The sequence below is a fragment of the Fringilla coelebs genome (genome assembly GCF_963513975.1).
Source record: "Fringilla coelebs genome assembly, chromosome: 13".
NCBI classification, from domain to species: Eukaryota; Metazoa; Chordata; class Aves; order Passeriformes; family Fringillidae; genus Fringilla; species Fringilla coelebs.
The window spans coordinates 9,973,979-10,000,341 of record NC_140039.1 but is presented as its reverse complement, the minus strand read 5'-3'; the positions used below and the strand labels follow the sequence as shown (position 1 = coordinate 10,000,341).

General features: G+C 39.7%; 1 protein-coding gene across 3 annotated transcripts; it reads right to left on the bottom strand.

Moving 5' to 3' along the window:
• Positions 1–729: 729 nt before the first annotated feature.
• CCDC66 (coiled-coil domain containing 66) lies at positions 730–21,696 on the bottom strand. 3 transcript variants are annotated; one of them, XM_084214707.1, is made up of 18 exons: positions 21,645–21,689; positions 20,730–20,794; positions 19,953–19,975; positions 18,682–19,099; positions 17,704–17,839; positions 17,435–17,538; positions 16,350–16,468; positions 15,419–15,592; positions 12,531–12,781; positions 12,096–12,180; positions 11,157–11,318; positions 9,584–9,731; positions 9,034–9,156; positions 8,033–8,511; positions 7,044–7,081; positions 6,596–6,861; positions 6,111–6,238; positions 730–1,117 (listed from the first exon to the last, which is right to left on the bottom strand). In XM_084214707.1, exons 1-18 carry the CDS (start codon positions 21,653–21,655, stop codon positions 1,037–1,039), a joined length of 2,811 nt encoding a protein of 936 aa, XP_084070833.1. In that variant the 5' UTR covers positions 21,656–21,689; the 3' UTR covers positions 730–1,036. The 3 variants fall into 3 exon arrangements, 2 of the variants coding, with proteins under 2 accessions (XP_084070833.1, XP_084070832.1); XM_084214706.1 differs by lacking the exon at positions 19,953–19,975 and having other exon boundaries at positions 21,645–21,696; XR_014616494.1 differs by lacking the exons at positions 6,596–6,861; positions 20,730–20,794; positions 21,645–21,689 and having other exon boundaries at positions 19,953–20,682.
• Between the last annotated feature and the right edge of the window lie 4,667 nt (positions 21,697–26,363).

The following is a 26,363-nucleotide window of genomic DNA, read 5'->3' as shown; positions in this document are numbered from 1 at the left end:
GTTTTGTTTGTTTTGTGAACTAGCACTGGAGCAAGTAGAGTTTTATCTGTTTCTTATCCTGTCTTTGAAATTTCACATGTGCTGAGTTACCAACCTCTTCCCCCTCAGCGATTCTCTCCTTTTGTTCTGCCTCAGGCTTGCAGAGGCAGCAGCCCCAGAGAGCAGCTGTGGAGTTGCTGCATTGCTCACTTGGCTGAGACACCACTGGCTTTTAGTGCTCATCTTCAGGTTGCCCAAAGTCCTGTGTTTGGGGGACTTCCTGTTTGTAATTTGATTTTAGTGCTTTTCTCTGGGATGTGCTGTTTGGTACCAGGTGAGTGTTTGAAACTGCATTACTCTAAATCCACAAAATTAGTTGGAACAAAATTATTGGTTAAAAAGGGCAGTTTTTAAAAACCAAGCAAAACCCATAGACTTTTGTCTAAGGTTGATTCTTTCCCTCTGTAAACAGTGGATTGATTTATTCAAGTTAAGAACCAGTACCAGACTAGTGTAAAACTTCTTACCCTCCCCCTAAGTATGGCAAGTAATTCTTCTGAAGAAATATCTCTCTTTTATCAATGAATTGTACCAAGTTGTGTGATGAACTGTGGTCTTAGAATCTGGGAGTACTTGAGTTGATATTCACAGTGTAAGGCTGAAGGGTGGCTGAATATTGAAATTACAGGCAGTTTTGTATAGTTAAAAATACGAACAAAGATAAGTAAAGCCATGCAGAATACATCTTAATCTTTTTATTTATCAAAATTCACGCACTTGAGCTCTACAAAAACCCATGTAACCGTTTACTTTCATGGTTTTTGGTGGTTTATATTAAATTGACACTTGTCTTCAAGTAGCAGGAAAACCATTCTAAACAGACAAACCATCATGAGTCTAAATTATCTTCAATATTAAATGTCACATGACCCTGTAGTCTATCAAAATTCTCATAATTTAATTTTCATAAAAAAGCTAGAGGTGGTTTGTAATTAATTACAGTAGCAAAGTGCTGTGCATTTCCGTATTAAGGATTCAGAACGTTCATATGCTCCTCTCAGAACGGTGGCATGAAGTTCTCTTGAGCTACAATGGGAATCAGAGTGTTCTCCAACTCCTTCTGCTTCTGCAGGAGGCCCTGAAATAAATACAAATGTCAATGTTCTGTCTTCTCAGCAGCCTGAACCAATCATTGTTTCATAGTTAAAAACAATTTCCTTGTTAAGGCCCAATGGTTTTTAAGTACACTTCAGAAAAAAACAGTAAAGCCTCAGGGAAGAGAGAACTTCTACAGCAGCCTTGCAAGTGTGCCTGGAGTGGAAGCCAGGCCAGTTTCCAGGGATGACCATACAGAGGGAAAAAGGACTTTTCCACTGTATGAAATGGAACTGTCTCATCCCTTTGTGCACTGTCTCTGCATTTGCACTACTGTAGTGAATTCCTGAATGAAGTAGAACCCAGAACCCTGATGGGCATTGGCTTTTAGCCTTAACACAAACAAAAGAGCAAGGGCAGCAGGGCCACTGGAAGCAGAGCAGTGGCTGACATTTCAGGAGGCACAGATTACCTGTGAAAAGGTTCAAGGTTCCTGCTGTGTCAATGGTTCTTGTAAGTAGTGGTGATAGAGAAAACCTGTCACAAGAAAACCTCCTGGAAATGAATCCCTGTCTATCAAGTCAGACGTGATAGAACTATGACAAGTATGTGAATAAATTAAAACCAAGGTTTTTTACTGTAATTAACAGGATCATATATATTGATACATCTGGCCCCTTGCTCTCCATCTATTTTAGATGTGTCAGAAATAATTCAATACCATAAAAGTTTGGTTTTTTTTAAAAAGAAAAGGTAATTATTTTTCTCAGGAGTTACAAGGCCTTTCTCAAAGATAAGAGTTACAGGCTGCTGGCACAGCTCAGTAAAGACCTAATGCAAGGCAGCAGCTCCTACAGCAATTTAGACATGGATTCCTGGTGGCACCAAAGGAAAAGTCAGCAAAGCAGCCTGCAAGACTTCACCTTGGCTCCTTCTAAGGCAGCAGCTGCCTACTTTCAATCTTGATGAATTGCTTTCTAATTAACCAACAGGATTTACTTATTTCTATTAATGGGTCAGTGTTTTCAGTCTCTGTGTCAATAATTAGTATTTTTGCAGAGCAGTTTTTGCATTTAGAAGCATGTCACAAAACCAAGTTTATTTTATAACTGCCCTAAATAAACCAAGAGCTGAGGAACAAATAACCCTGAGAGCTGGCAGCTGAGTGTTTATCACAAGGGTTGCACAGGTACTGGAAGGGTGCTCAGCAATGGGAAATACCTCCCCAGTGAACCGTGGGGGTGTGTCCCCACCCAGCCATTGTCCCCTGCAGCCCTTGGCAGTGCTGCTGCCTCAGGAACAATGGGGTGCTCTGGTAGTACTGACCTGGGGGCGAGTCCTCTTTCTTAAACTTTGTCCCTTCTTTTTCACAAATAATTCACTTTGCTCAGCTTATCCACTGACTTTTGATTTCAGTGAGGAAAGAGAGTCTGTTGCTAGCTCCTATACCTGCTGTGACCTGAGACACAGGAAGAGATTTGCTGTCTTGTAGCAAATGCAGTGACAGAACTCACCCTCCCTCCTCTTTTCCCTGGGTCAGCCAGTCCCACTGGGCTCTTACTGCACCAGCCCAGCTGTATTTATCACTGCCTCAGTGTGGAGTTCAAAGACTAGACTGGTTGAAATCGTGACTATTAGCTGAATTTCCCCAAACAAAACAATGGCTAAATATATTGTAAATATAGGTAGGTATGTATGTAGTCTGAAACTATAAAGCCCCTCTATATATGTATATATAAATGTAGAAGAACAAGACTAGATTACATTCTGAAACAGAAAACTCAGCTTTTTGTATTTCAGACAAAAACCTGCACTATTCATACTTTCTCAGTGAAATAACTGAAGCAAAACAGGTGTCATCTGTATATGAGGAGGAGTACAATACTTTGGTATACAAGGTATACTGAAATGGAACAGCTCATGTCCTAACTGCCTTCTGCAGCTGGCAGAGTATTTCAAAAGGAACTCCACATGTTTTGAGTTAACTCTCTTGCAGAACCAAGATCTACTGAAAAACTAACCTGTTACTTTTTAGCCACTGCAAAATTGACTGTAAATTCACGTGGCTTCTCTGAGCTTGCCAAGTTTAACCTGTTTACATAACCAGGGTTTTTGTAGCCTCAGCAAGCACAAGGATCAAACTGTACCTTGAATCTGGCTTCACTCTTAAACACAATGCCACTGGTAAGTGAAGTGAAATACAGAATATGGACTTGCCTCAGCAAGGTGAACCAGTAGGACCTAGGGGGTGCTACTGCAAAGGAACTGCTTCCCAAGGAGGGACCTACCCTGTGCTAGGAGGGATAACTGTAACTGCTTCCCAAACAAGGACCTAGCCCTGGCCAGCTGAAAGTGATAACGAGTGGAAAACTCCCAAAGTACCAGCAGAAAACTGAAGATGCAAAGTCACAGGTTCTGCTAGAACAGATATGGAACTAGAGTGCAATCAGTGAAATAGGCATAGGTGGCCCATAAGTCTAACATGAAGATCTCTATGTCATAAAGGAAGATGTAGTTATTTGTGTTAGTTAGATTGGAACGGTGTGTTGTATTTGTAAGCTGAAGATAAGAAAACCACAAGTTATGTAAGGCCCCAACCCCCAGATCTGGGACTTCAAGATAAGTAAGTGGCAGGGATTGGTGTCAGATTTGTATAAAAGCTGGTGTGAAATGAACAATGTTGGGATGTGCAGATGGGTGTGCTGACCCCTGCATGCTCCTGGCACCAGCAAAGGTATCTTTGCAGTACCTGCTGTGGAGTAGATTCCTTTGGATCAGAAGCCAAAATGCTTAAAAGCTGTAGATATTTAACAGAGATGTTAATGAGCAGTCAGGAAGACCAGATCCAGCGAAACTGATGTAGAAGCTGTTAGAAACTTGGGTAACAACTTCTCTTACTGACCTGGGGAGAGTCATGAGCCTTTTTTTGCACGAGGAGTTTACCTACCACTGAAGGACTGTGGGTATGTTAGAAATGGCTCCGTAGTAGTTGGCTTTTGCTACAATTTATTTGCTTTAATTATTAAATTTTTGTAATTGTTTGCAAATAATTATTTAAACTTTTAAACTGCTTTTTAAGTATGATAACATTTGTAATCATTTGTGGGCAGAGTAACAAAGCCAGGCTTGCACAAGATGTAAGCGGGCTTGCAAAAGATGTATTTTACGATATGCTGGCCATTGCAAAATGTACATCTAAGATAGCATAAAGTGGAGAGCAAAGACCCTAAAAGGAGAACTACCAAGCCTAAAAGAATCCAAAGACCACCCTAGACTGCTGACATTTGCATTGTGCAAACACTTGAAGCAAGATTGTAGTCAATGAGCTCAAAATAAATTTGCAGGCATTTGAGGAAGTAATACAACTGTAACAGTATAAAAGACTGTAAGTGATAGTGGGGCCCTGGAAAAATGTTAAAAATAGACTCTGAAAATGTTAGGCTTTGTGCTTGCCAGATCATGTGAAATTGCACCTGCGTAAGCAGTATATGATAAATGATATAATTGTTAGATGTGATGACTGTTTACTAATTAAATATAATTACTGTTTAATCGTAGGAAGAATCATGAGAAACTACGTTAGAAGTTTGAGGGGGGTCACAAAGAGCCCATGCTTGAATGAAATCATTGTATCCAATAGAACAATATAAGTTTAATAATTAACACAAAAGTTATATAACGATAGAATATAAAGACGTGTTCATCCCGAACCCATGTTGGAGTCAGATTTGGGTCTGTACCCTTGACACCCAGAGCTCTTCAAAAAGCACCTGCATATAATCATTCTGTAAGTATGTGTTCCTGAATGCTAACATAAGCTGAGGAAGTGGGTGTGCCACTAGTTTTGCCATGCACCCAGGCCTGTAACTTTTGCTTTATAATTATCCCTTCTTATCATTTATTGAAACTCTTAAAAATTAAAGAGTGGGCTCTGTTTCTCACAGTGTACATGGCAGTGCTTCTGTCTTTCTAAAGCACAACAGGTAATCAATAGTTTCAACTACTGTTAATTTTGTTGTGCTTCACTGTCAGATTTTCTTCACTTTGATTATTTATGAAATTTTCCTCTCTGAAGGCAGAGAAAAATCCTGCTGCTAGCAATAAGGTACATTTAGTTTGGACCCATTCAAAAGCAAGGTAAGATACTGGTACATGTTTATTTTCAGGTTCTTCACAATGAAAAGGCAAGCCTGAAGTAAGTATTTTTTTGCCTTGCAGTCCTGTCAGGCCACTTGGAAGCATAAAAGAGAAGTGCTCATGTGCATGTCCAGACCTGTGGCTTCAGAGGCCGCAGCCACACCTTGCTGCCAACAGGTGCAGTATCCAAATCACTCAGGCTTTGATAACCATTGCCATCACCAGTGCCTGACTACAGAGAGAGCAATGGACACCAACACACACAGCTTTTAGCTCAGGAGCTCCTGTGTCTGTGGCATCAAGCTAATTTTCATTTTCTTTTCAGAAAACCTGGCTGATTGACAAATCCTGAGTTTGCTTTTTACATGTTAACAAGTAGCAGCTGTCTTGGAAGGATTTTTTAAGTGTTCATACTTCCAGTTTGCAAATTCCAGTATTTTTCCAGGCCTGACATGAGACCACCCCACCAACCCCACTGTTCTGTCCTAACCTGGGAACAGCGCAGGAGAAACCTCATTAACAGGGTTCTAGTGTTGTGTTAAAACTCTGTTCCTTTGAAACTGATACATTCTTTATAAACAATGCTAATCATAGAAACCTGGACACCAAACAAAGTAATTGCTCTTGGTTTCCAGTTTGCTCAGGTACTTCACTGTTTCATAGCTGATTTAAGGATTAAGGAGTCCATATTCTCTCTCTAAGGACTGTCCAAAGATGGAAGCAACATGTGAAAAACAAAATTAGTGAAATGGAACAAAAGTAGAAGACAGGGACCAAAATATAAATCAAATTATGGAAATAGAATTAAAGATAATGATGTGATAATTTTTACTTTGGTATATATACACACACATATACACACATACACATGCACAATTATCCAATAAATTTTTGCTTACCTGTCGTAATTTTGACAATCCTTTGAGAATTTCTTGTTGTCTCTCTCTGATTGTAACTGCATCAGGATTTAGAAGAGGATCTCTAACATGATCTGAGCTGAAAATCTGTCGTGGCATTTGATAAGAATCTAAAAGTAAATGTATATCAAATCAGTTAATAAAACTCTTTATTAATTTTCTTTTAATTTTGAAGCAGCAGATTTTAAGGTTGGTTGCTATTGAGATTATAATCTCTAGTTATAAATCAAACAACACTTAGATTCCTAAACCCCAACAAAAAATTGACAACATATTTGTTGCTGTTCTGATTTTTTAAAACTTTGCGGTTTGATTTTTTTTCATACCGAATATAATTTGGCTGCACAGCCTTTCTGTGCACTGCTGTGACACAGAGAGGTCACTGCACAATTCAGTAAAAAGCAACTACAAGACTGGCTCAAGCAGCAGCACTCCGAGGTGAGGTCTGTGCTGTGTGCTGGCAGTACCGTGGGTGTGGTGTGTCGAGGGCCGGCTCGGCGGTGCCTCCGGGGGGAGGCAGAAAACCTCCCGTGTGCGCACGTAGGGCACGAACCGCGCCCAGGGCGGGCTCGGGGGGACGGCGGCGGGGGAGCTGCTCTGCGGGGAGGCTGCCGGGGCGTCCTGCTCTCGTCCAGCCAGCTGCTCATACACCGCGAAATGAGGAGCCTGCGTCTGTCTTTGTTGTACTTGGAGTAATCTGTTCCTAACTGCTGGAACAGGTGGTGATTCAGATCTGTATGGGACAAATGAAGTCAGAAAAAACAATACTTCAGTAATGTGATTTTCTCAAATTACAGCGACTAAGATCTTTGAAGGACAAGATTTTTGTTTATTTATTCTGCTTTTATACCTGCAGTCTGTATGGTCTTGTGTATCTTTAATAATAGACTATTAGATGTATCTAAATTATCATACCTTTCTTCATTCAAGTGATTCTTACGAAATTTTTCTTCCTAGGAGAAAACCGAAAAAGTCAAAAGTAAAACAAAAAGTCTCCATATTTTTTATACTAAAAGCTTTGATTTTTCAGAGAAAGTTTGTTCTGAAATTCTAAAAGGACTTGTTTGACCTGGGTTCAGGAGAAAGATATTTATCAAAGATTTGCATTTAAGAGACTTGTAGTGCCCATGGAATAAATCAACAAATTCCATTTTTCTGAATTTGGCAGCTCTAAGCACTATCAAAAATATTATGTCTATTCCCCTGTCCTTGGAGCATAGGAATTTATAAACCCAAAAGGTTCAATCCAAGATATTAAAGGAAAGGTCCAGAGCTGTGTTATTTGAATGTGTGAGAGTGAGGTGTTTATGCATACAGAGAGTGAACAAGTTATGGATATAGAGAGAGGGCAAGACAGAAGCCAAAAATATATTTGATAGTATTTTCTTCAAAAGACTTTTTTCCAGCCACAAGCTCTACTGATATAATGCTTACTGCAAATGGAGAATGACTCCACTAAGAAGGATGCCTTTCTGTGGCAATGGAGTACATCCTCAGTAATCCATATTCTTTGCAGAAATAAACATTGTTTTCTTGAGCAGGTGCTGCTGTACCTCACCTGTCAGCACAACACAATGACTGGACAAAAAAGAGCAAGTCAGTGATGTCACTGTGTCCTGCACACTGCTTATATTTAAGCTCTCTCTTTACATCATGAATCAGCGTTAGTGATCAAATGAAAAGGAATTAACACTTGGGAAGACTGAAAGAACAGTAAAAACTCAGTCACAAAATCTGAGTATGTTCTCCTGCTCCTGATGAACAACAGAGCGCTGACACAAGGACAAGCAATAGGAGAATTTCAACGCTCCAGTTACATAACCCAAGTCCCACCCAGGTAAAACTGTGAGGAACAAGAGCTTTAAAACCACACCATTGTTCTCAAAGGCCAGGCAGTGACCCACCTTTCTGCCTCTGTGCTCCTTACTCTTCACAGCTGTTTCTTCCCGGGGTGAGAGGGACCTGGCTGAGTGCCCCCCCCTTCTTGCACTGAGCTGCCCAGGGCTGTTCCTCTCCACCAGCTGCAGCAGCTCCATTTGGCGGCGCACCTTGTTCTCCTCCCTCTGTCTCTGCAGAGCTTTGGGGTACCTTTCTGAGGCTGGAATGTATCTTTTCCCAGGCTTGTTTATGTTCCAGTCAGGTCTTTTGCTGTATTTTTCCGAAGATTTAATGTGCCTTTCTTTTCTTGCATATTGTTCATATAGATCACTGTAAATACCACCAGTCCCTTTTCCTGGAAGTTTATTTTTATCCATATACTGCATTTCCTTCTGGTATTTTTTGCTGTTAGACATTTCTTTATATTCTATGGAAATATCAGGCGATTCACAACATGCAGTTCTTTCCTCAGCTGACTCTGTGTATGCTGAAGGATTAAAGTTATCTAAAAAAAAAATTGTATTTTAACTCCAAGTCTGAGCTATTCAAATTACTTGGTTGACTTCTGTATATGTATCAATCTACTATTACTTATTTTATTTTAAAAATGGTTGCTACAGTTTTATAATGCTTTTTTATTCTTTTTTTCTGTGGAAATCAGATAGGACTTGTAGAAGCAAACTTGGTCAGGAAGGGATAAAACACAGAAGACTGGAGAACCAAATCAAGTTACCTTAAAAATTTGGACCTACATGACTTGTGACCCTAAGCTGACACACTATTCCAGACTATGGGATTTGTAACTGGTAAGTAACAATTATACAGAAATATCATTTATTGAGAAGAATAAGTAGTGATAAATAGAGGAATAAAGTGGTACACTGTGACACAGCAACATGACTGTGTCTGTGCAAGTATTTTTTTCTAGCTCTACTCCCTGGGAGTGTCAGTGATTTGGCTCAGTTTGACAAACAAGCCCCCCCTGCCTGTGTGGAGGTCCCAAAGTAAGTCAGGTGTGGCTCTGTACCTGTCTGCACTGCTGTGTCCTTCCGAGGAGAGGCCTGCAGCTCAGGGGGGCTCTCCACACCTGCAGTGAAATCAGTACTTTGTGCTGAAATGCCAGAATTACAGTTTTCAAACTCTGCATCACCTGAAAAGGGGTAGAGTTGTTCCATTTAGTAACCCATGTTCAATTTAAACTATGCTACAGAGTTATCAGACTGTTGTGGTTTAGACCTCAAAGCAATACCGAGAACTCTAGTCCAAATGCGAGTGCTCTCCCTTTTCCACTGGAATTCGGACAGCACACAAGTCTGAATATTCCTGTGCATTCCTGCCAATAGCTCTGCATTTCTTCTTTTATGTAGTACAGCACTTGAAACTTACTAAAACACAATATTCTCCATAGGAGTTAATACTTAGATTTGTTTGAAAGGTAAATAAATTGTAATGAAATTTGGTTTGTGACCCAAATTCAGACAGGGAAACAAAACTGAAAAAAACCACCCCAATCCCAGAAACAACTCGCTTTCAACCACCAAAGGAAGAGGGAAACTGAGTGTGAGATTTATACTTGCCACCAGCAAGACTGTTCTGAAGTTCTGAAATGTCATGTGCCTTCTGAGCCAAGTCTGGAATGTGCTGGTCTTGTTTTGATCCCTGGGCTAATTCCTGAGCTTTCTCCATTGTCTGACAAAGCTCTTTGGCTTTAAGGGTTGCAAGTTCCTTCAAAACAAAACAAACAAAAAAGGTAAATATGTGATTATTTATTTTTAGAATAAAGTCAATTGGATTATTTAATGACCATATAACCTCAATGTTTATATGTATTTTTATTTAGGGAAAGTATTTTTTTTTCAAAACTAAAATCAGTTGAGTAAGTACAGTATGTAACCTATAATTTCTATGATTATAAGTTCAGAACCTCTGCTGTACTAATGGAAAATCTTCAGTCTTAGCATTAAAAAATGAGCATTTATATCCTCCTAGTTATCTGGATATTTATTTCCCTTCTAATAAATTCCTCTTTTTCTAGATGCCATCTGATGTCAGCCATCTGTGACTTCCTGTAACATGGTTTAATGAAATGAAAGGAGCCTAAATAAAAGTAACAAACCCCACCTTACCCCTACTTGCACAGGAAGGAGACAGTAAAAGCTCCCCAGCAAATGTCAGGGGGTTACAGTTCCCTGACTCAGGGGTTCAAGGTGCAGGAGACTGGGCCAAGGAAAATCTCATTTCCCAACTGTTATTAGCAGCTGATCCCAATCCCTGCTGCATTTGCAGTTGGAAAGAACAACTGGTGCTGTGACACCAAAGGAGCTGAGCAATTACAGAGGATGACTTTCCCCATGTTGAACCAGTCTGTTCAAGCATCTACAGGCAGATGCCACACAATTCCTTCCAGAAAATGCAGAGAAATCAGGAATCTACATTTCTGCAGGCTTTGGAGAAGACAAATCTGGAATCACCTTGTCTTATGACACCATGGAATCTGCTACTATTCCAAAGAGGAAACAAACAGTAATAGCTCTGCTGTTCCAAAAGGAAGAATGAAACATCAGACCAAGTGTTTAACCTTCCACAGGGGTTAAAGGAGAGATAGAAATGCAAAATCTGTATTTACCAAAGGTAAAAACATACCTTTGGTTTAACTTTTATATGAAAGCACTGTGTAAAGCTCAGCAACACCTATGCATGGGAAAGATGGAGAACTTGGATGACTTTTAAAATGCCTTTTCCAATCCTAAGAAGTCTTTCATTCAGACTGAAAGCACATTCACTTGGATGAACTTCATGGTACCGAAGCACCTTAAAAGTATCAAGTTACCAATAACAAGAATTGGACCACATACTTTGAGGTATTTTTTAATTTTAAATTTGCAGTTTAAAATGGATGTTTCTGCACTATTTAAAACTACATTTCTGTTTCTGCTGGTTCTTACATTCTCTTCCTGAAAAGGCCCTTGTTCAAAAAAAAAAGAATCTGACCTTATTCTCTTATGGTATTGTATATTTATTAAGAAACTCTACATTTTGGATAGTTTTCATTTTCAAAATGATAAGCAAAATTTTGCAAGTGAGGAACAAGAACTATTTTCCTCAAAATTCAGTGTTATCACTATCTGCACTAAGATATGCAAGCCCCACCTCCTTTTGTTTTTGTTTCAGCATTTCCTCTTCAAACTGTTTCTGCAGTTGTGCTTTTTCTCGTGCCAGGCGCAGCTCTTCCTGTTGCTCTTCCCACTTTCTCTGCTCTTCCTCCAGTTGTTTCTGCTTCCGTTTTTCTTCCACCTGAGCCATTATTGCTTTCTGGCAGGATCAGAAAAAAAAAGGACAAAGTAAAAGATACAACATTAACATATTTTTGTATATGTGTAGGATTGGATTTGGACAAGTGAAAAAAAAACAAACCAAAGACAATGTATTTCAAACACTCCTGGTTTTGTTTCTGGAAAACCACCAGCCCAATTGAGCAGTCTGAAATACTCAGATAGAAATAAGGAGCTTTTCATGTTTTAGAAGACACTTATTTTTTCTTGTAAAGAGATGAAGGTCTGATTTTCACCTTATTGGTGAAAAAGCTCCTGGTAATCCAGGAGTTTGATCCAGCAAAGTAACAGTGTGATCAGAACAGTCTCTACATTTATATTGAGACTTCTCCACACCATGCAGCACAGAGACACATGGTGTTAGGGTGCCACAGACGTTAGGTAAATGTTAGTGAAGTAGATAAAAAGCTAAAGGTTCACGGAGTGGGAATCTGTAAATATCAGATTTCTCCTCCTTATAACAGCGGAGAGGGAAGGAAAATGCACACAAACCTGCTAGAGCTCTAAGGGCTGAACTGTACCTTTTCTGAGGCAGGAATTCAGTAACAGAAGTGCAATAATCTTGTGCAAATATTGAAAGAGAATTGTAGAGGCTGACTGAAGGAAATACTGCCAAACAATGCACATGTCATCTAAAGTGTAAAAGTCAAGTGCCTCCCCGGGTTCTGGTATTAAATCTCATGCTTTATTCATGAGACAGTACCTTTCATCCTTTCTGCTTATTAAACAAGTGTGAGGCTTTAACACCCAAGTGTACCTGATGTTCCAACTGCTTCTGCCGCCTCCTGTCCCTCTCCTCAATCTGTGCAGGGTCCAGCAGAGCCGTCATGGAACGGAGGAAACTGAACAAAGGGACAATGTTTCTAATCAGGAGAAAATAATCCTTAAGCCTTCTTTAATTAGAATCAGTTAGGCTGCATTTTCATAATGAGGTAATTTTGTTAATTATAAGTTAATATATCAATTAATTCATAGATTAGGGAATCCTTTTCATTAAGGAATAACTTAAGGTTAGTTGCAGTAAATTTTATTAGTAAACATCGGCAGCACTTGTGTCTTTCAACAGTGAAACAATGGGTATTTGAAAAAAAAAAAGGCCAAATGAATGTAAAGGATTTTTTTTTTTTTTTCCTGAGGTGGTACCATAAATGTACTGGCTGGGAAAATAATTACCCTTACAAAGCTCACTCACCTGACTCTCTGACTTTGTTCCAAAGCACCATTTTTAGCAGCTTTTTCTGCAGGTCCCATCTGTGAGGGCATGAGGTTGCCCAAAGCTGCAGGGGACGAAGGGTGAATGAAAGCAGTCGGGTCCTTGGGGTCAGGTGACAAGGAAAGACTTTCAGGCTTTCTGTGCATTCCATTTAAGGGCTGTTGTGCATTAGCATTAAAGTGGTTCTTAAAAGAATCAAAATGCATTTCCCATCTGTCATGCTCTTCTGCCTAAATAAGTATCAGGCAACAACAAAAAAAGAAAAGAAAAAAAAAAGAAAAAGCATTTAGTTACACTGTGTAAAGTGTGGTTAATAAAACAGACAATACACATTTTGTACACCAGGAACATTTGAAAACTACATTTGAAATGCAGACAGCAGTTAATTCCTTAAGTGAGAAAACAATTAAAATGTATGTCAAATCACAGATTATAATGCTGATCTATACCTGTGATAGTATAGGGATAAAATGTTTCTAAAATCATGGGATATTAGGGGAGTTGGAAAGAAAGGTTGGGCTTGGTAGGCCCTGGGAAAATGTTAGGCTTTACTGGATCATAGGAAACTGCACCTGTTTAATAATTTAATGACTATGATAAATTAATGACTATGATAAATTTAATGACTATGATAAATTATATGATAAGTGGTGATTGTTAAGTGTGATGATTGTTTGGTAATAGAATATAATTATTGTTTAATTGTAACAGGAATCATGAGAAACAATGTTTGATGGAAATGACAAGAATCCATGCTTGGATGAGATCAATGTATACAATAGAACAATAGAAGTTTAACAGTTAATATGTAGTTATACAACAATAAGGGTATAAAAACGTGTTCATCCCAAACCCATTTTGGAGTGAGATTTGGGTCTACCCCTGACACCCAGAGCTGTTCAATAAAAGCACCTACATATAATCATTCTGTGATTATGTGTTCCTGAACACTAACACCTGGTCAGCACAAACATACTGCTACTGCCTTTTCATGGAAAAAAGGAAAGGGTCACTCCCTGGTGGCTGCAGCCCTCCTTCCACAGCACACCTACCCAATTAACAAGGCAGCTAATGAAGGAACATATCCCAGCTGTGTTCCCTTCACAGTTAAAAACTCAGTTTAACAAAGGAAGCCTCAGCCCCTCAGGAAAAGACAAGACTTGTGTTGTGTGCAGGTCTATAACCACCCAGGCAGCAAGGCTGGCTTTGGAGGCTAAAGAAAGGTAAGGCTATTTTCTTCCATACTTTCTGGAAAAGTACTTGTGTGAAATAGAAAGCTGTGTTTTGTGTCAGGCACACACAGGCAATGTGTGTATTTGTGATTGTAATATGTGTGGAAACCGACCATCGGACAGTTATAAAGATGAATTCTAATAATAACTGAGAAAAATAAAGCATGGAAGAAGGCTTTGAACCTATCCTTTGTTTGCAATTAACCTTTATAAGTCTTAAGTTGATTTAGGAGTAGTTGAACTAAAGCTTTAAGGACGTTGCTTTTTGACAGGAATTTTCTGCTTGTAGTTAAGCCTTAAAGAGTTTTGCAATAATAACCTTTTGAAGTATAATTTTAGAATATTGCTTGTAGTAAGGATCTTTGAAACTATAGCTTTAGTATACATAAAAAGGAAACGTGCAGCTTGAGAAAGGAAGATGGACATCAACTCAAGGATTAATAGTTTTGACCAAGGGAAGCTGGACATCACTGTTAAGAGATTTATGGTCCTTGCAATCAAAAGGTGGACCCACATCTGGAGAGCTGGGCCTCACCAGATGGGATACTCCTTCCTTCCTTCCTTCCTTCCGAAAGCGGACAACCACCACCTGGGGTTCTCCTTTTCTGGGATACATCCGGAGAAAAACTAAATCACAATAGTGTATAGAATTGTGACGTAAAAACTGGGAATAGAAACTGCTGAGAAAGCTTATGAGTACCCCTATAAATACCTGTAAGCCTCAACTATTGGTGTGCAGTTGGAGGGAAAACTTCCCCCACTGTACCCAGCACTGTATTGCTCATACTTTACCATATTAATTAATAAATTGATTGCTGCTTGAATATGGACCTAGTCAAGCTTCTTATTTATAACACTTGCTTTTAAACTTTTTTATAGCTGCCTGACTCTGTATGTGTATTTAAAAAAATATTTCTAGAAACAAGATTTTGCCATCACTGAGATGCATTGCCCTCAGTTTCTCTTTTCTCACCTCCTGTAGTCTACACAAATTTTCTTTTTACAAAGTGTCTAGCTATGGTCTCTACACCAGGTTGCAAACCCAAGTGCTTCTACACGTGGTGGAAAAGAGAAAGAAACACTACTGTTGGAAACAATATAACTTGTAAACTTTTATTTTGTCTCTCTAGTTAGGCTTGGCTTGACCTGGCCTTGGGTAAAGGAATTTTCTTTCTTTGATTCATTTTTAGGAGATGTAGCATCACTCTAAGGAGATGGGCTGAACATAGCAACAGACTAGGAGTAGCCCAAAGACATCCAGAAAGATAAAGGCCATCAGTAAAACATTAGTGGCCATCTAAAAAACATTTACCATCAGATGCTGCCTTTGGCAGAACTGGAGACATCTGGTAAGAATGAAAATCTAATTAACACCAGAGGCAAGGAGATTAGTATACAGTGGGAAACTGAATAATGGGGGTTGCTCAACTCTAGCCCAATTAACTTTAAAACAGTGCATCTCTATGGGTTTTGAATATATAAAATTTGGGAGAAAGTCCTGCAAAAACGTGTGTTTGGAACATTTTCCTTGGCACATCCTGCCCAGAAAATAAAGTAATGCCTGATTCTTATTGAGACAAACATTTACTGTTAATAAATAAGTAAAACTACCCTGCATACAGTTAAAGATCTTACCCTGAAAGGCAATGCTGTGCATCTGCCAGCTGGAAAGTCAGAGGGACTGAAATCAGAAGACTGCCCAGCTGGAGCTCTTGGAACAGTCAGTGCAACTCCATCAGCCTCTGTGGCTAAAGCAGCTGTACAGGCAGAGTTCTCTGTGCCATGAACTGAGTCAGCTGGAAGCACTGTCTGCAGACAAAGGGACCATTTTAAGACTTATTCAGTTCACCTGTTTTGTTTGTTAACAAAATTATATTTCTAGAAGCTGCTGTTCGTTAAAACCTCAGCCCAAATTTGTAACTAAGCATCTTTTATCCACTATTTATCAATTATGTAGATTGAAACAAATTCTTATAGGACAGAGTGAAAACTTTGCTAGGAATGCTGAATGTGCCATGAAAAAGTGCAAGTTGCTTTTGTTGAAAGAAATGATAGCAGATACAACCCTAACTTCTGTTGAACAGCAATTAATTTTCACTGGAGAAGTCTCTTGTGAGTATAATGCATTTATCTAACACGCTGGTTTCATAATTACAGCTTTTTAAAAAGCTAGATGTCATAGTGGCTATGCTCATTATGTAAGCAATCAAATATATGTGAAAGCTTATGAACAATGTATATAATTATATAGCCAGGAATTCCATTAGAGATTATTCCCTCAAACAGAACAAGAAAAGATTTATACTTTTGTCAGGAATCCAAATGGAGGGACAGGAAAGGGTTGTTCCTGCTATAAAGATCTTAAGCTGAAAAGTTATGACCTGGACCAACAAGTAAGTGTGGACCAGGGAGCTGCAGCAATTCATGCCCTGAGAAGGCTTAAAGCACCACCAATATTGGATTCTAGAGGATTTGTACAGAAATAAAATCTTCTATGAATTGGAAGTTAAACTGTTCTGCAACAGTGCTGTGGAAACTGTGCTCTTTTGTTTATAGATAGTCTTACCTGGTCTGGGTCAGGTGTTTCCACTTTAGGGGTTTTCTTGCTGCCAAGTTTTGCCCAGAAATAACCCACCTCTCCCTCCACAGTTTCTTTCAACTTCTTCTTCAGTGCTACCTGTTCATCTTAAAGAAAACCAAGCACTTACTAGAGTTCCTGTTGCACACATTCAGTTCCTATCGCACACATTCAGTTAAAAAAAATTAAAAAGACAGCAATGCATGTCTTCCCTGTCACTTGGACTCTTGTGAAATGGACATAAGAGTTGTCACCAATCAGTCTGACCAATCATTCATGACCTTGCTCTTAAGAGCAAAGTGGGCATCTGCCCAGGGATGCAGAGGTAAGTGAGGAGTCTCTCTAGGGAGACTAAAAATACTGGAGTAAAAATTTCCCAGAGAAAACCAACAAATAACCAAGTATATGAACTCTCTCTCTTTTGTTACATCAGTCTTGAACTACTTTAGTATTATTAAAATCAATGGAGCCATAATGGAAGCTACTGACAATGCAGAATTAAACCTTAAAACCAAATGGTCTAAATCCAATTTCAAAACCAAACACAGCACTCCTCCATGTGAATCATAAAAAAGCTTAATTTGTCAGAGAGAATTTAGTACTGTATTGAGCAGTTTTCATTTCCTCCAGAGATTCCCCTTGACCAGTGATGGGGCTGGACTGGAAACTCATCTTAAGTTCAAATTGCAATTTCAAGCACTCAGTCATGCTTGTAGATTGGGGTGATGCTGTTCTCATTAAAAAACACATGCATTTTTTAATAATGCCTGTCAATTACTGTCAGAATGTGACAAAACTGCTGGCAAGTAGCACCTAAAATACAAAGCATAACAATACATTTGAGTTAATATTTAATTGGCAAAGAAGTGTTTCTTGCAAGAATTCATAATCTTTGGATAAACTTTTGAAATTCAAGAATTTTAATCTGTCTTGGAGACTAATTATTTACTTTTCAATTTGTTGCAACTGTACTGATCTAAGTAAATTTAAAAGGGCATGATGAATACCAAATTTCTTGGCATCCTGAGTGTAATAAAAATATATCAAAAATGTATTTTATACATCATAAATACCTAATTCCTTCTTCCATTGGGCCTTTTTAAATTCCAATAGGGCTTTCTCCCCTTCTCTTTCACCCAAGGTACTAAACAAGTCAGCAGGTTTCCATGAATCCTTTCTAGAGAAAAGGAAGGAGGGGAAGATTTTTATCTAGAAAGCTGATCTGTTAAATTTTAGAGGTAACTTTTAAATTAGTATTTATAAACAATATTAATGTTATTAAGAACATATGAACCTCTAGTTGAGACACAATTTTTGTACACAGTAACACAAATGTACCTACACAACATTCTGTCCTGGCTGTGGATGTGCTTCCTGTTTCCTGCCTGAATCAGAGGTTGCTTCATCTGGAACTGGGGACACTTCACAATCTTTTTGGAGTGATGCTATAACATTTTGCTCTGATGCCTCATTAGTAGCTGTGGTAGAACATAAATATAAAAAAATGTATATATAGCCGCTAAACTTGCTTCAGCTTTGAGTAAATACTCTGAGAGCAGTAAAAGCTTGCAGATTCCCCACAATTTAACAAAAGTGTTTTCAGTCCTGCTTATATAGTTAAGGCACATAAATTAGACCTTCACAGGGTATTTTTAAAATGCTAGATGTAGTAATCACTTACTCTTGGCTAAGGGCTCAGAGTTTGGGACTCTAATTAATTGCAGGATGTCTTTCTTATCCTTGGTGCAAAAGCTGACCCCTTCCACAGATCAACCAACAGGAGGAGGGATGCAATAAAGCAGCATAAGCAACAGTTCTTACACTTCTGAGTGTAAGAATTGAGGAGGGGAAAAGAAAAATACTATTCACCATTAATAGTCCAGTTAGCCTAAAAGACACAAATCCAACTTTGGCCACAGGAAAATGGCAAAATTGCTCTTGAGACACAGAGGAAGGCCTGAAGTCTTCACAAACCAGAAGGGCCCTTCTCCTTGGGCAGTGGTACAGTGCAGGTCTATGTTTTTCCCCCAGTGTAAAATGGTTTTTATTTTGCATGGAATGGTGACAATGTTTCTTGCTGGTTTGCTCTTCAGAATACCGGAACTCTAACAAGTGATCTTTTTTTACTGTGATAACTCTGAAATGCTTGGATCTCACAGTAACAATGTCACATTCATAATGGCAAACGGTATTTTGTCTGAGACCATCCAACCTAAGTGTAACATCTCTACAACGTGCAAATAACCTGAAATTGCAAGTTAAGCTTTCCCATTTTGCTCTGCTTCCATGGAACAAATGCATCCAATGGCTGGTATCTTACCCATTTCCTCTTGCTTTTCATTTTGAGTCTCAGAAATGCTTCTTCCTTCTTTAACAATCATCAAAATCTGTTGAAGCTGTGCTTGTGTTAAACACACCAAGCTTTTTAAGTCTTCAGCTGATACATGTGGGGCTTGAGGTTTGTGTTTAGTGTTTTTCACAATACTAGGATCCTCTGAATCAGGATATCTCTTTGTCTTATCTCTTTGGAAAATCAAAGAGTAACTTCTAGTTGTGGCTTCATGTGAGGAGTGTTTATTAACTTGCAGTTTTTCACCTTTTGTCATTGATAAGCTTGATTCACTCCTTGGTTTTGTTAAATTTTCCTGCTTGATACAAGCATTTTGTGTTGGCCTCAAGATGAGTCCAGTGTGCTTTATTCTCAATGCCTGTTTAGGTGCTCTGGCTTTATTACCCATCTGTCAAAGCAAAAAGATTTCACCATCTATTAAATAAGGAAAAAAAATTGTATTTGTAACAAATGAAAACAAGATTGAAGCAACAAGGAAAATAAGTGTCATTTTTCTTTTCTGTTCCATCAGTAGAAACTCTGTATAAGCTAATGAAACATCTTCACAAGTACCAGGAAAACTCTGGAAGAGGACACAGGACCTGAATTTGAGTATTTCAAAACAACAGTATGAATAATAACTTTATGTAGCATGACATTTAAAAGAATTAACAAGCATTAATTCTGCTTTACTTTGGTGTTTCTGAATAGGGAAGAGGTGTTTCCTGGCTCCACACAGGTACATGTTTTCACCATCCAGCCAGCAGTATTTCAGTCTTGATTGTTCCACTCTGAACTAAGTTTTATTCTTTCCAAGGTCCTTGCTGCAAACTTCTAATTATTTCCTGTCTATTGGGACCTTTTTCTGTTTTTTCTCCTTTCCCAAACCAACCCACTGCAGTTTACTCAGAGACAGCCTGTATGACCAAACTTGAAATTAAACACATTTCAGATCTCTATTTTACCAGAATTCCTTTCAGGCTCTGAAAGTTCTCATTTAGATGATTCCCTCTGCTGCTTTAACTTCTTAGCCAAGGAAACAAATGCATTTTGAAAAGGTAAAAACAGTCACAAAACTCTGAACCTTTTGAACAGCTATTATAAATCTGAGAAATAACAGAATGTCTCAAGTTAAAAGAGACTCATAAGCACATATTTCTTTTTCATAAATATAATTGTTTCCAGGTGTTTATACAGTTCAATTTCTCAAATTTTCTGTTAACAAATAGTGAATTTGTGTGTTCTAAAAATTTTACACTTACCTTCATGGCAGGCTTTGATTTATCTTTTGGGAAACAAACACAAACATATGAAAGAATTATTTAATAACAACTTGTCCCTGAAAAACAATCTTGAGAAATTAGTAAAACATTATAGTCATCTGATTTCTGTAAATCAGGGGGAAAGTACTTTTCCCATGCCATCTGCCCTGACTATGCAGAACAGTTAGGAAAAGCAGATTTGTATAGAAATGTATGTCTGACAAATCACAAAGTTGGAATTTATTGCAGAGACATGTATCTGACAAATCACAGAAACAGAATTGATTAACACTTATACTGGAAAATAATTATCTCAGATGGTAGTAGTGAATTTTGGCCTAAATAAACAGCTTATTGGAATTTAAAAATGTTTACCACAAATACTGAAGCTGCTTTAAAAATGTGATTGTAATGATGTCATGCTGTGTAAATTAACATGTTATTAAGCCTCTTTTATCCTGGCAAGTGACCTGCTATAAAGTTACAGAAATTATCATCAAGCTATGCCAGTTGATACACAATAGCACTCAACTTTTAATTTTAATTACAAGCTAAGCAGTGGAGACTGTTTGCCAGCTGTTCCCTGGTGCACAGACAACTCAGAATTCATCATTAACCTACTGTTGAGAATCGAGCTGGTGAGAGAGAGGACTTATAAATAACAATGCACAAACATTCTTCCTAATCTCAAAAATATTTCAGGAAAGCTGGGCTTTATGTCTCTTGGATATTAGGTTTAACTTCAAGAAGCTTTAAAGATTAAATTTAAAAAAATACCAGAAGAAGCTAAAATTAGCCTAGGCTTTCCATCCAGCACTTGAGTTTCGAGCTTCAGTCCATCGCTGCAAAACGAGAGAGAGAGAGAGAGGAATCTGAGATATTAAGTAATCTGATAATGGTAAGATTTGAACATTCATAACAAGAACAATTACTGTTGTTCCAGATAGTAATTCACTACCCAAGCTATATTTTGAGAAGTTACTTAACACAAAAAGGTGCCACTCTATATCATTATACAGAGCAATACGCCTCAAGAATTTAATAATCCAACAACACAAACTGGGTGCTGCACAAATCGCTAAGCAAGCCTCCGGGAAGGCCAGCGCTGATCACAAAGCGGGGATGTGTTCTGGACAGAGCCTTTGGTTGTGCTTCCATGCACAACAATTCACCTTCACAAGTGGAACAAGCGCAGTTAGAAGCGTTTGGGAGAAGACAAAAACGTGGCAGTGTCAATTCCCAAGTGCCTTCCTTTCCTCCGTGCGCTGGGACAATCCAACGTGGGGGTAAGCGCTCCAAACAGCGCTTTATCTTCACGTTTCATTGTAAAACGTTAACAATGAAAAAACCCGGCGCAGTTGGGGCTCGCACGCACTTCCTAAGGGCCACCTCAGAACGGGGCTTTGGTGAGCGGGGCCCGGCCCGCCCGCTCTGGGCCGGGGGTGCGCGCTGCCCCCGCTCCGCGGAACGCGTGTCCCGGGCATCGCTCCCCGGAGCCCGTCCCGAGGCCCTCCCACAGGAAGGGTCGCTGGTCCCCGGCTCTGTCCCGCAGATCGCTCCTGCTCCCTCAGCCGCGCGACACTGCGCGCCCCGGCGCGGGATTACCGCGTGCCGCGGGGCCGGGCCCATCCCTCCCCGAACAGCCGCGTCCCGCGGGGAGCGCGGCCCGGCCCGGTCCCGCTCGCTCCTTACCCCAGGTTCATGGCGCTGCCCGGCAGCCGCGGAGCGCCGCGGAGTCCCGGGCATCGCCCGCCCTCGGCTCCGCGCCCCGCTGAAGGAGGCGCGCGCCGATTGGCTGCCCGCGGCGAGCCTCCACCAATGGGCAGCCGCAGCACTGCGGGGCGGCGCGGCCGGGAGCGCTGGGAAATGGTGTCCTGCACAGCCCCGGGGACGGGTTCTGTACCTGCCTGTCCCGGGGGATGGAGTCCCGCACACCTTCGTGCCGGGCGATGGGGTCTCGCAGCCCGGCCGAGGGTGCGAAGCAATTGCCGGGCGATTATTCCCGGCCTCGAGCAGCTGCGGAGGAAGGAGGGAAAGCAGGGGAACGAGGGGCGGGCGTGGGAGACAGGAGATCGGTATGGGGAGGGTCCGCGCCGGCCGCTGCCTCCGGAGCGGCCGCGCTGCGCGGGAGGGCGGCGGCTCGCTCGCATTTTCATTTAATTTCATTGCCTTTCATGTAATTTTCTTAATTGATTTATTTTCTGGTGCGGTTAGGGCAAAGCGGACAAGGTAGGAGAGGGGCGAGAGGCTGAAGGTTGAGGCTGAGGACGGCACGGCGCTCTCGGTGTCCCGGCCCTGCGTGGGGAGCGCGGCCGCGCGGTCCCGTCCGGAGAGGAGAGGAGAGCACGGCAGGGAGGGAGAGCCGGGACGCTGCCCGGGGCCGGGCCGGAGCCGAGGCCGCGGAGCTCCCCAGCGGAGCCGTGTCCCGGTAGGAGCCCTCCCGTCCCTGCCGAGTCCCGGGGCGGTTTCTGCGTCCCGCTCCTGCCGAGATTGAGTGCTGTAGATGGAGCGCTGCTGTTGTGCGGGTACGCCTTCTGGAATAACGGGACCCGTAAATCTGCAAAATAACTGAATCTACGTTTTGCAAAGGAGGATTTGATTGTGTTAAAGAATATAGTCGGATTCAATAAAATGCTTCAGACCCCGTTGTTTCACTATTCAAGATGGCATTTATGCTTATGCTTAAGGTCAAATGCTTACTGCTTACTGAATCACATTATTCCAAAGGAGGTTAAGACCTCAAGATCTGTCTGGAATAATGTTGCTTCTAAATGTGGTTGGCAAGACCTTTGGCCAGAGGTACCATAGATAAAGGGAGACGTCCTCTGGTGTGTTCTCCAGCTGATGGTAAGAGAAGTGCTGCCCTTGTGAGGTTGCACAGAAAACTAAGCAATGATAGAGAAATGGACAGTTGAGGTGGAGTTTATTGTGTGCACAAAATCTCTGAACCACTTTGCTTGTATTTCTGTAAAATTATCATTTATCAGACAAAATTACTACCTTTTTTCCCTTCCAAGTATTCCTTTGCAGCTTATTGTTTGGTACTTTCTATACATCAGCTAAAAAGTCTTTGAAACTTTCATTTAGGGACTAGAACAAGGAAAGAAAAGAAAAGAAAGCCTGGAGTTTTTCATTGTAGTTGGCTGCTTATGAAGTCCTGTGAAGCACAGAACATACAAGATAGGTGATAAAAGCAGTGAGATTTCATCCCTTGCTTCACAATGGATTCCCTAAATTAATAGATTTCCATTATACTTGCAGAATTTAAAATAATATATCCAACCAAACCTGGTTCCTGCTTTTTGTCAGAAACAGCAGGTGGCAATATCATTTCAAGCTTCTTTTCAAAACTTTCTCATGGAGGAAATCATCTTATAAGGACTATAAAACAAGTTTCACAGTACATTTATATTTCTTTTCATTTTAATATTTTGTTAATTATTAGTTTTGCTAGGCAAGTGATATGTTTCAAAAAGCTGACTGGTGGTTTCAGAAGTTGGGTAAAAAACAGTTATGTTCTTTGTAGACAAATCAAGACTACCTACAACACTTGTCCTGCATATATGGAAGTGGATCTTTCAAAACTGGCAAGTCTTTCAGGTATTTGATAAAATACCACGCAAAATAAAATTATTTAGGCAAACCAGCAGACTGTAAATTATATAAAAGGACTTCCTACACGGTAAAAAAATTATTGATTCCATACTGCACACTTAGCTTTATGTTATGAGGGCCAGATAACTTCTTTTTTGCTTTCAGACCGCCTTGGGAATGTTCTGTGTCATTCCTGCATTAAGAGGCCAAAGTCTAAAAATATCCAAAGTCCCTTAACAGAGCTGCAGTTTCACAACCAGCATTCCTAAGTCTTTGATTTATCATTCTAGAGGACTGAATAAAAATGCTTTCAGGCTACATGCATCTCTCTAAGGCTCATGAAACACTATGCAAGCACTTCAATCACTCATTAATTAAACTTTTGAATAGCTCATATAAGCCAGGTAAGAGGATGAGATTTCAGTGGGAGGTAGGTGTTATGAAAGCCCCATCAGGTGTCTGTCTTGATCTGCAGACACATAAATACCATTAATATCTGGTAGTAATTGACTTAAGAGAACAAGTCACATTGATTTTTCAATCACTTACTCATGAGAACCCCACTCAGAATGGTTGTATCTCCTTTCCAGGTGGATAAATGGATTGGTACAATGATTAAAATCAGCACAGTCAGAGATGCTTTGTGGAAGCTGGAACAATGGGGCTTTGGCCTGGAATTTATTTTGCAAATGTATTTACAATATAAATGCAGCTGAGAGGGTCCCCCAAGAATACATTTCTTTGGGGCTTGCATATGGAATGCAGCCAGATTTGTATTTGGCATTGTTGCTGCATGGGCAAGTGTTTTTTAAATAATTGAATATGCTGCTACTGTGGTTTGAGCCCATTAATTTCTGGTTTTTAACTTACTTTTGGAGGAAGGGATTCCCAGACCTTTTCAGAATAATATAACTTTCATAGAAAGTGTATCCTTATACCCTACAATGGTGGGCAGAAATCATTATCCTTCCTCTTCATACTTGTATGTAGTTTCTGTACCCAGCCATTGCAGTAAAGGAAATCAGGAGTGTCCTTAAAGTTTCAAATTCATATGTAGCTTTCAGGGCTTCTGGAGTTAAATGGGAGACCTAAACAGTTTTGGCCTTGCTTCCAATACATTTTAGATAATGCAAATGGAAGTTTTTAGACTTGTTTCCTTGATTGCTTCCTGCAAAAGCAACACGATGAAGAGTAACTATCAGCTGAATGCAATCAAATGCTAGCATGAGATGGTGTTAATCTTTAGCCAGCAGGCACTTGATGATTAATGGAATGAACGTGTGATCTGTGTGCCAAATAAACTGAGTGCTGAAATTTAAAAAAAATCTTTCTTTAAAGAAAATAATTTGCCTTTTGATACTCCACTTGACACAGGACTGCGTGTTCTGATTCTAAACTCTAATTCCAAACAGGGGCTTTTTAGTCTTTATACCTGATATCATAGATTACTACATACTGAGAAGTTTATGAACACTAGAATATTTCTAAAACATATTTCTCTGTAGCAGATGAATTTAGTTTCTGAAACCTGCCTTTGTGGCCAAGAAATGTGCAGGCCATCCATATCATACTTTTGTTCTTAGTGTGGGGTTTTGCACATTTCCTTCCTTCATACAGATGGGTTTGAATGATAGCTGTGCTTGAGATTGTGTACATGGGCATTGTGTTTGCATAACTTTTTCTGTGGAGTATTAATACTTTTATATTCTCAAATATGCACAGTTTAGACCACCAAGAAGCACATAAGGAATGTAAAGAAAGTATGTTCTAACTGCATCATTAAACTGGGAGGAGAGACTTGGGAGTAAACAACCCAAATTTATGCAAATTGAAACCTACAGCAGTCTTTTCCTTCCGTAACATACAAATCCATGGCTTTGATTGGGCTGCAGTCAGATGGATGAGTGGTAAAAATGGTTGTTGCTCCAGTGGAGTTGCACCATATCAGAACAAGAAATCTTAATTTCCACTTGAGATGAACCCTTTAATTGGCTGCTTGAGCTCTATAGTATTTGCCATAAGTATTTTGTGTATCTCATGCACACCTAAGAATGGTAACCTTGCACTCACCTTTGTAGGAATTATTCAGAGATGACATAAATGGATCTTTCCCAAAAAGGTTACTCACTTTTTAAAGCAAGCCTGCTTCAAAAGGACAGGTATAGTAGCTGCAGATCTGTTTGTGTGCAGCACTTTCAAATTGCACGTAGCCATAGTTCTCCTCACAGCCAATTCCTGTACTGTTTCTTCACATGGAAATTTTAACTGAAAAAATAATTCTCAAATCCATCACAAAAACTTTCAATATTTATGTGACTAAAAAGGATTTCTGTGTAGAGTTATGATAGAAGTGATATCAAGTGTAGAACTAGAACTTATGGTAAGGCAAAATCTATCAAGAAAAGAATGTATTGCAGTCTAAGTTAAGAACCTGAGGGGCTGCAGATTTTTACAAGTGTTCTTTCTGCATTCTTACTAGCAAAGAAACATGGTGGTCCTAAAACCTCATGGTCCTTTACTGTTACACAGAGTGACTGTCAAAACATGAAGTTGTCATGTTCCTGACAAATATATATTTCTCAACAGGTGTTGGGAAAGAATAAATTTTGCACCAAAATAGCAATATTTTATGGTAATGAGAGATTAGAGTGCTATTTATATAATGCTAATATGTAGTGTCAACTTTGGATTTTAAAAAAATTAAATTACAAATGATCAGCTTATTAAGTGGGGATGGACAAGTGTTCCTTTGGAACAATGTATCATTTTTTTGTACCCCTAAAAATATATTTTGATGTAGTTTATAATTAAACACTA

What these genes read in the sequence shown, in the direction of transcription:
- CCDC66 (XM_084214707.1), bottom strand. An exon ending in GAACAAAGTCAGAGAGTCAG is followed by an intron (nt 12,181 to 12,530) that starts GTGAGTGAGCTT and finishes CCCTTTGTTCAG; the next exon opens with TTTCCTCCGTTCCATGACGG. An exon ending in AGAAGCAGTTGGAACATCAG is followed by an intron (nt 11,319 to 12,095) that starts GTACACTTGGGT and finishes TGATCCTGCCAG; the next exon opens with AAAGCAATAATGGCTCAGGT.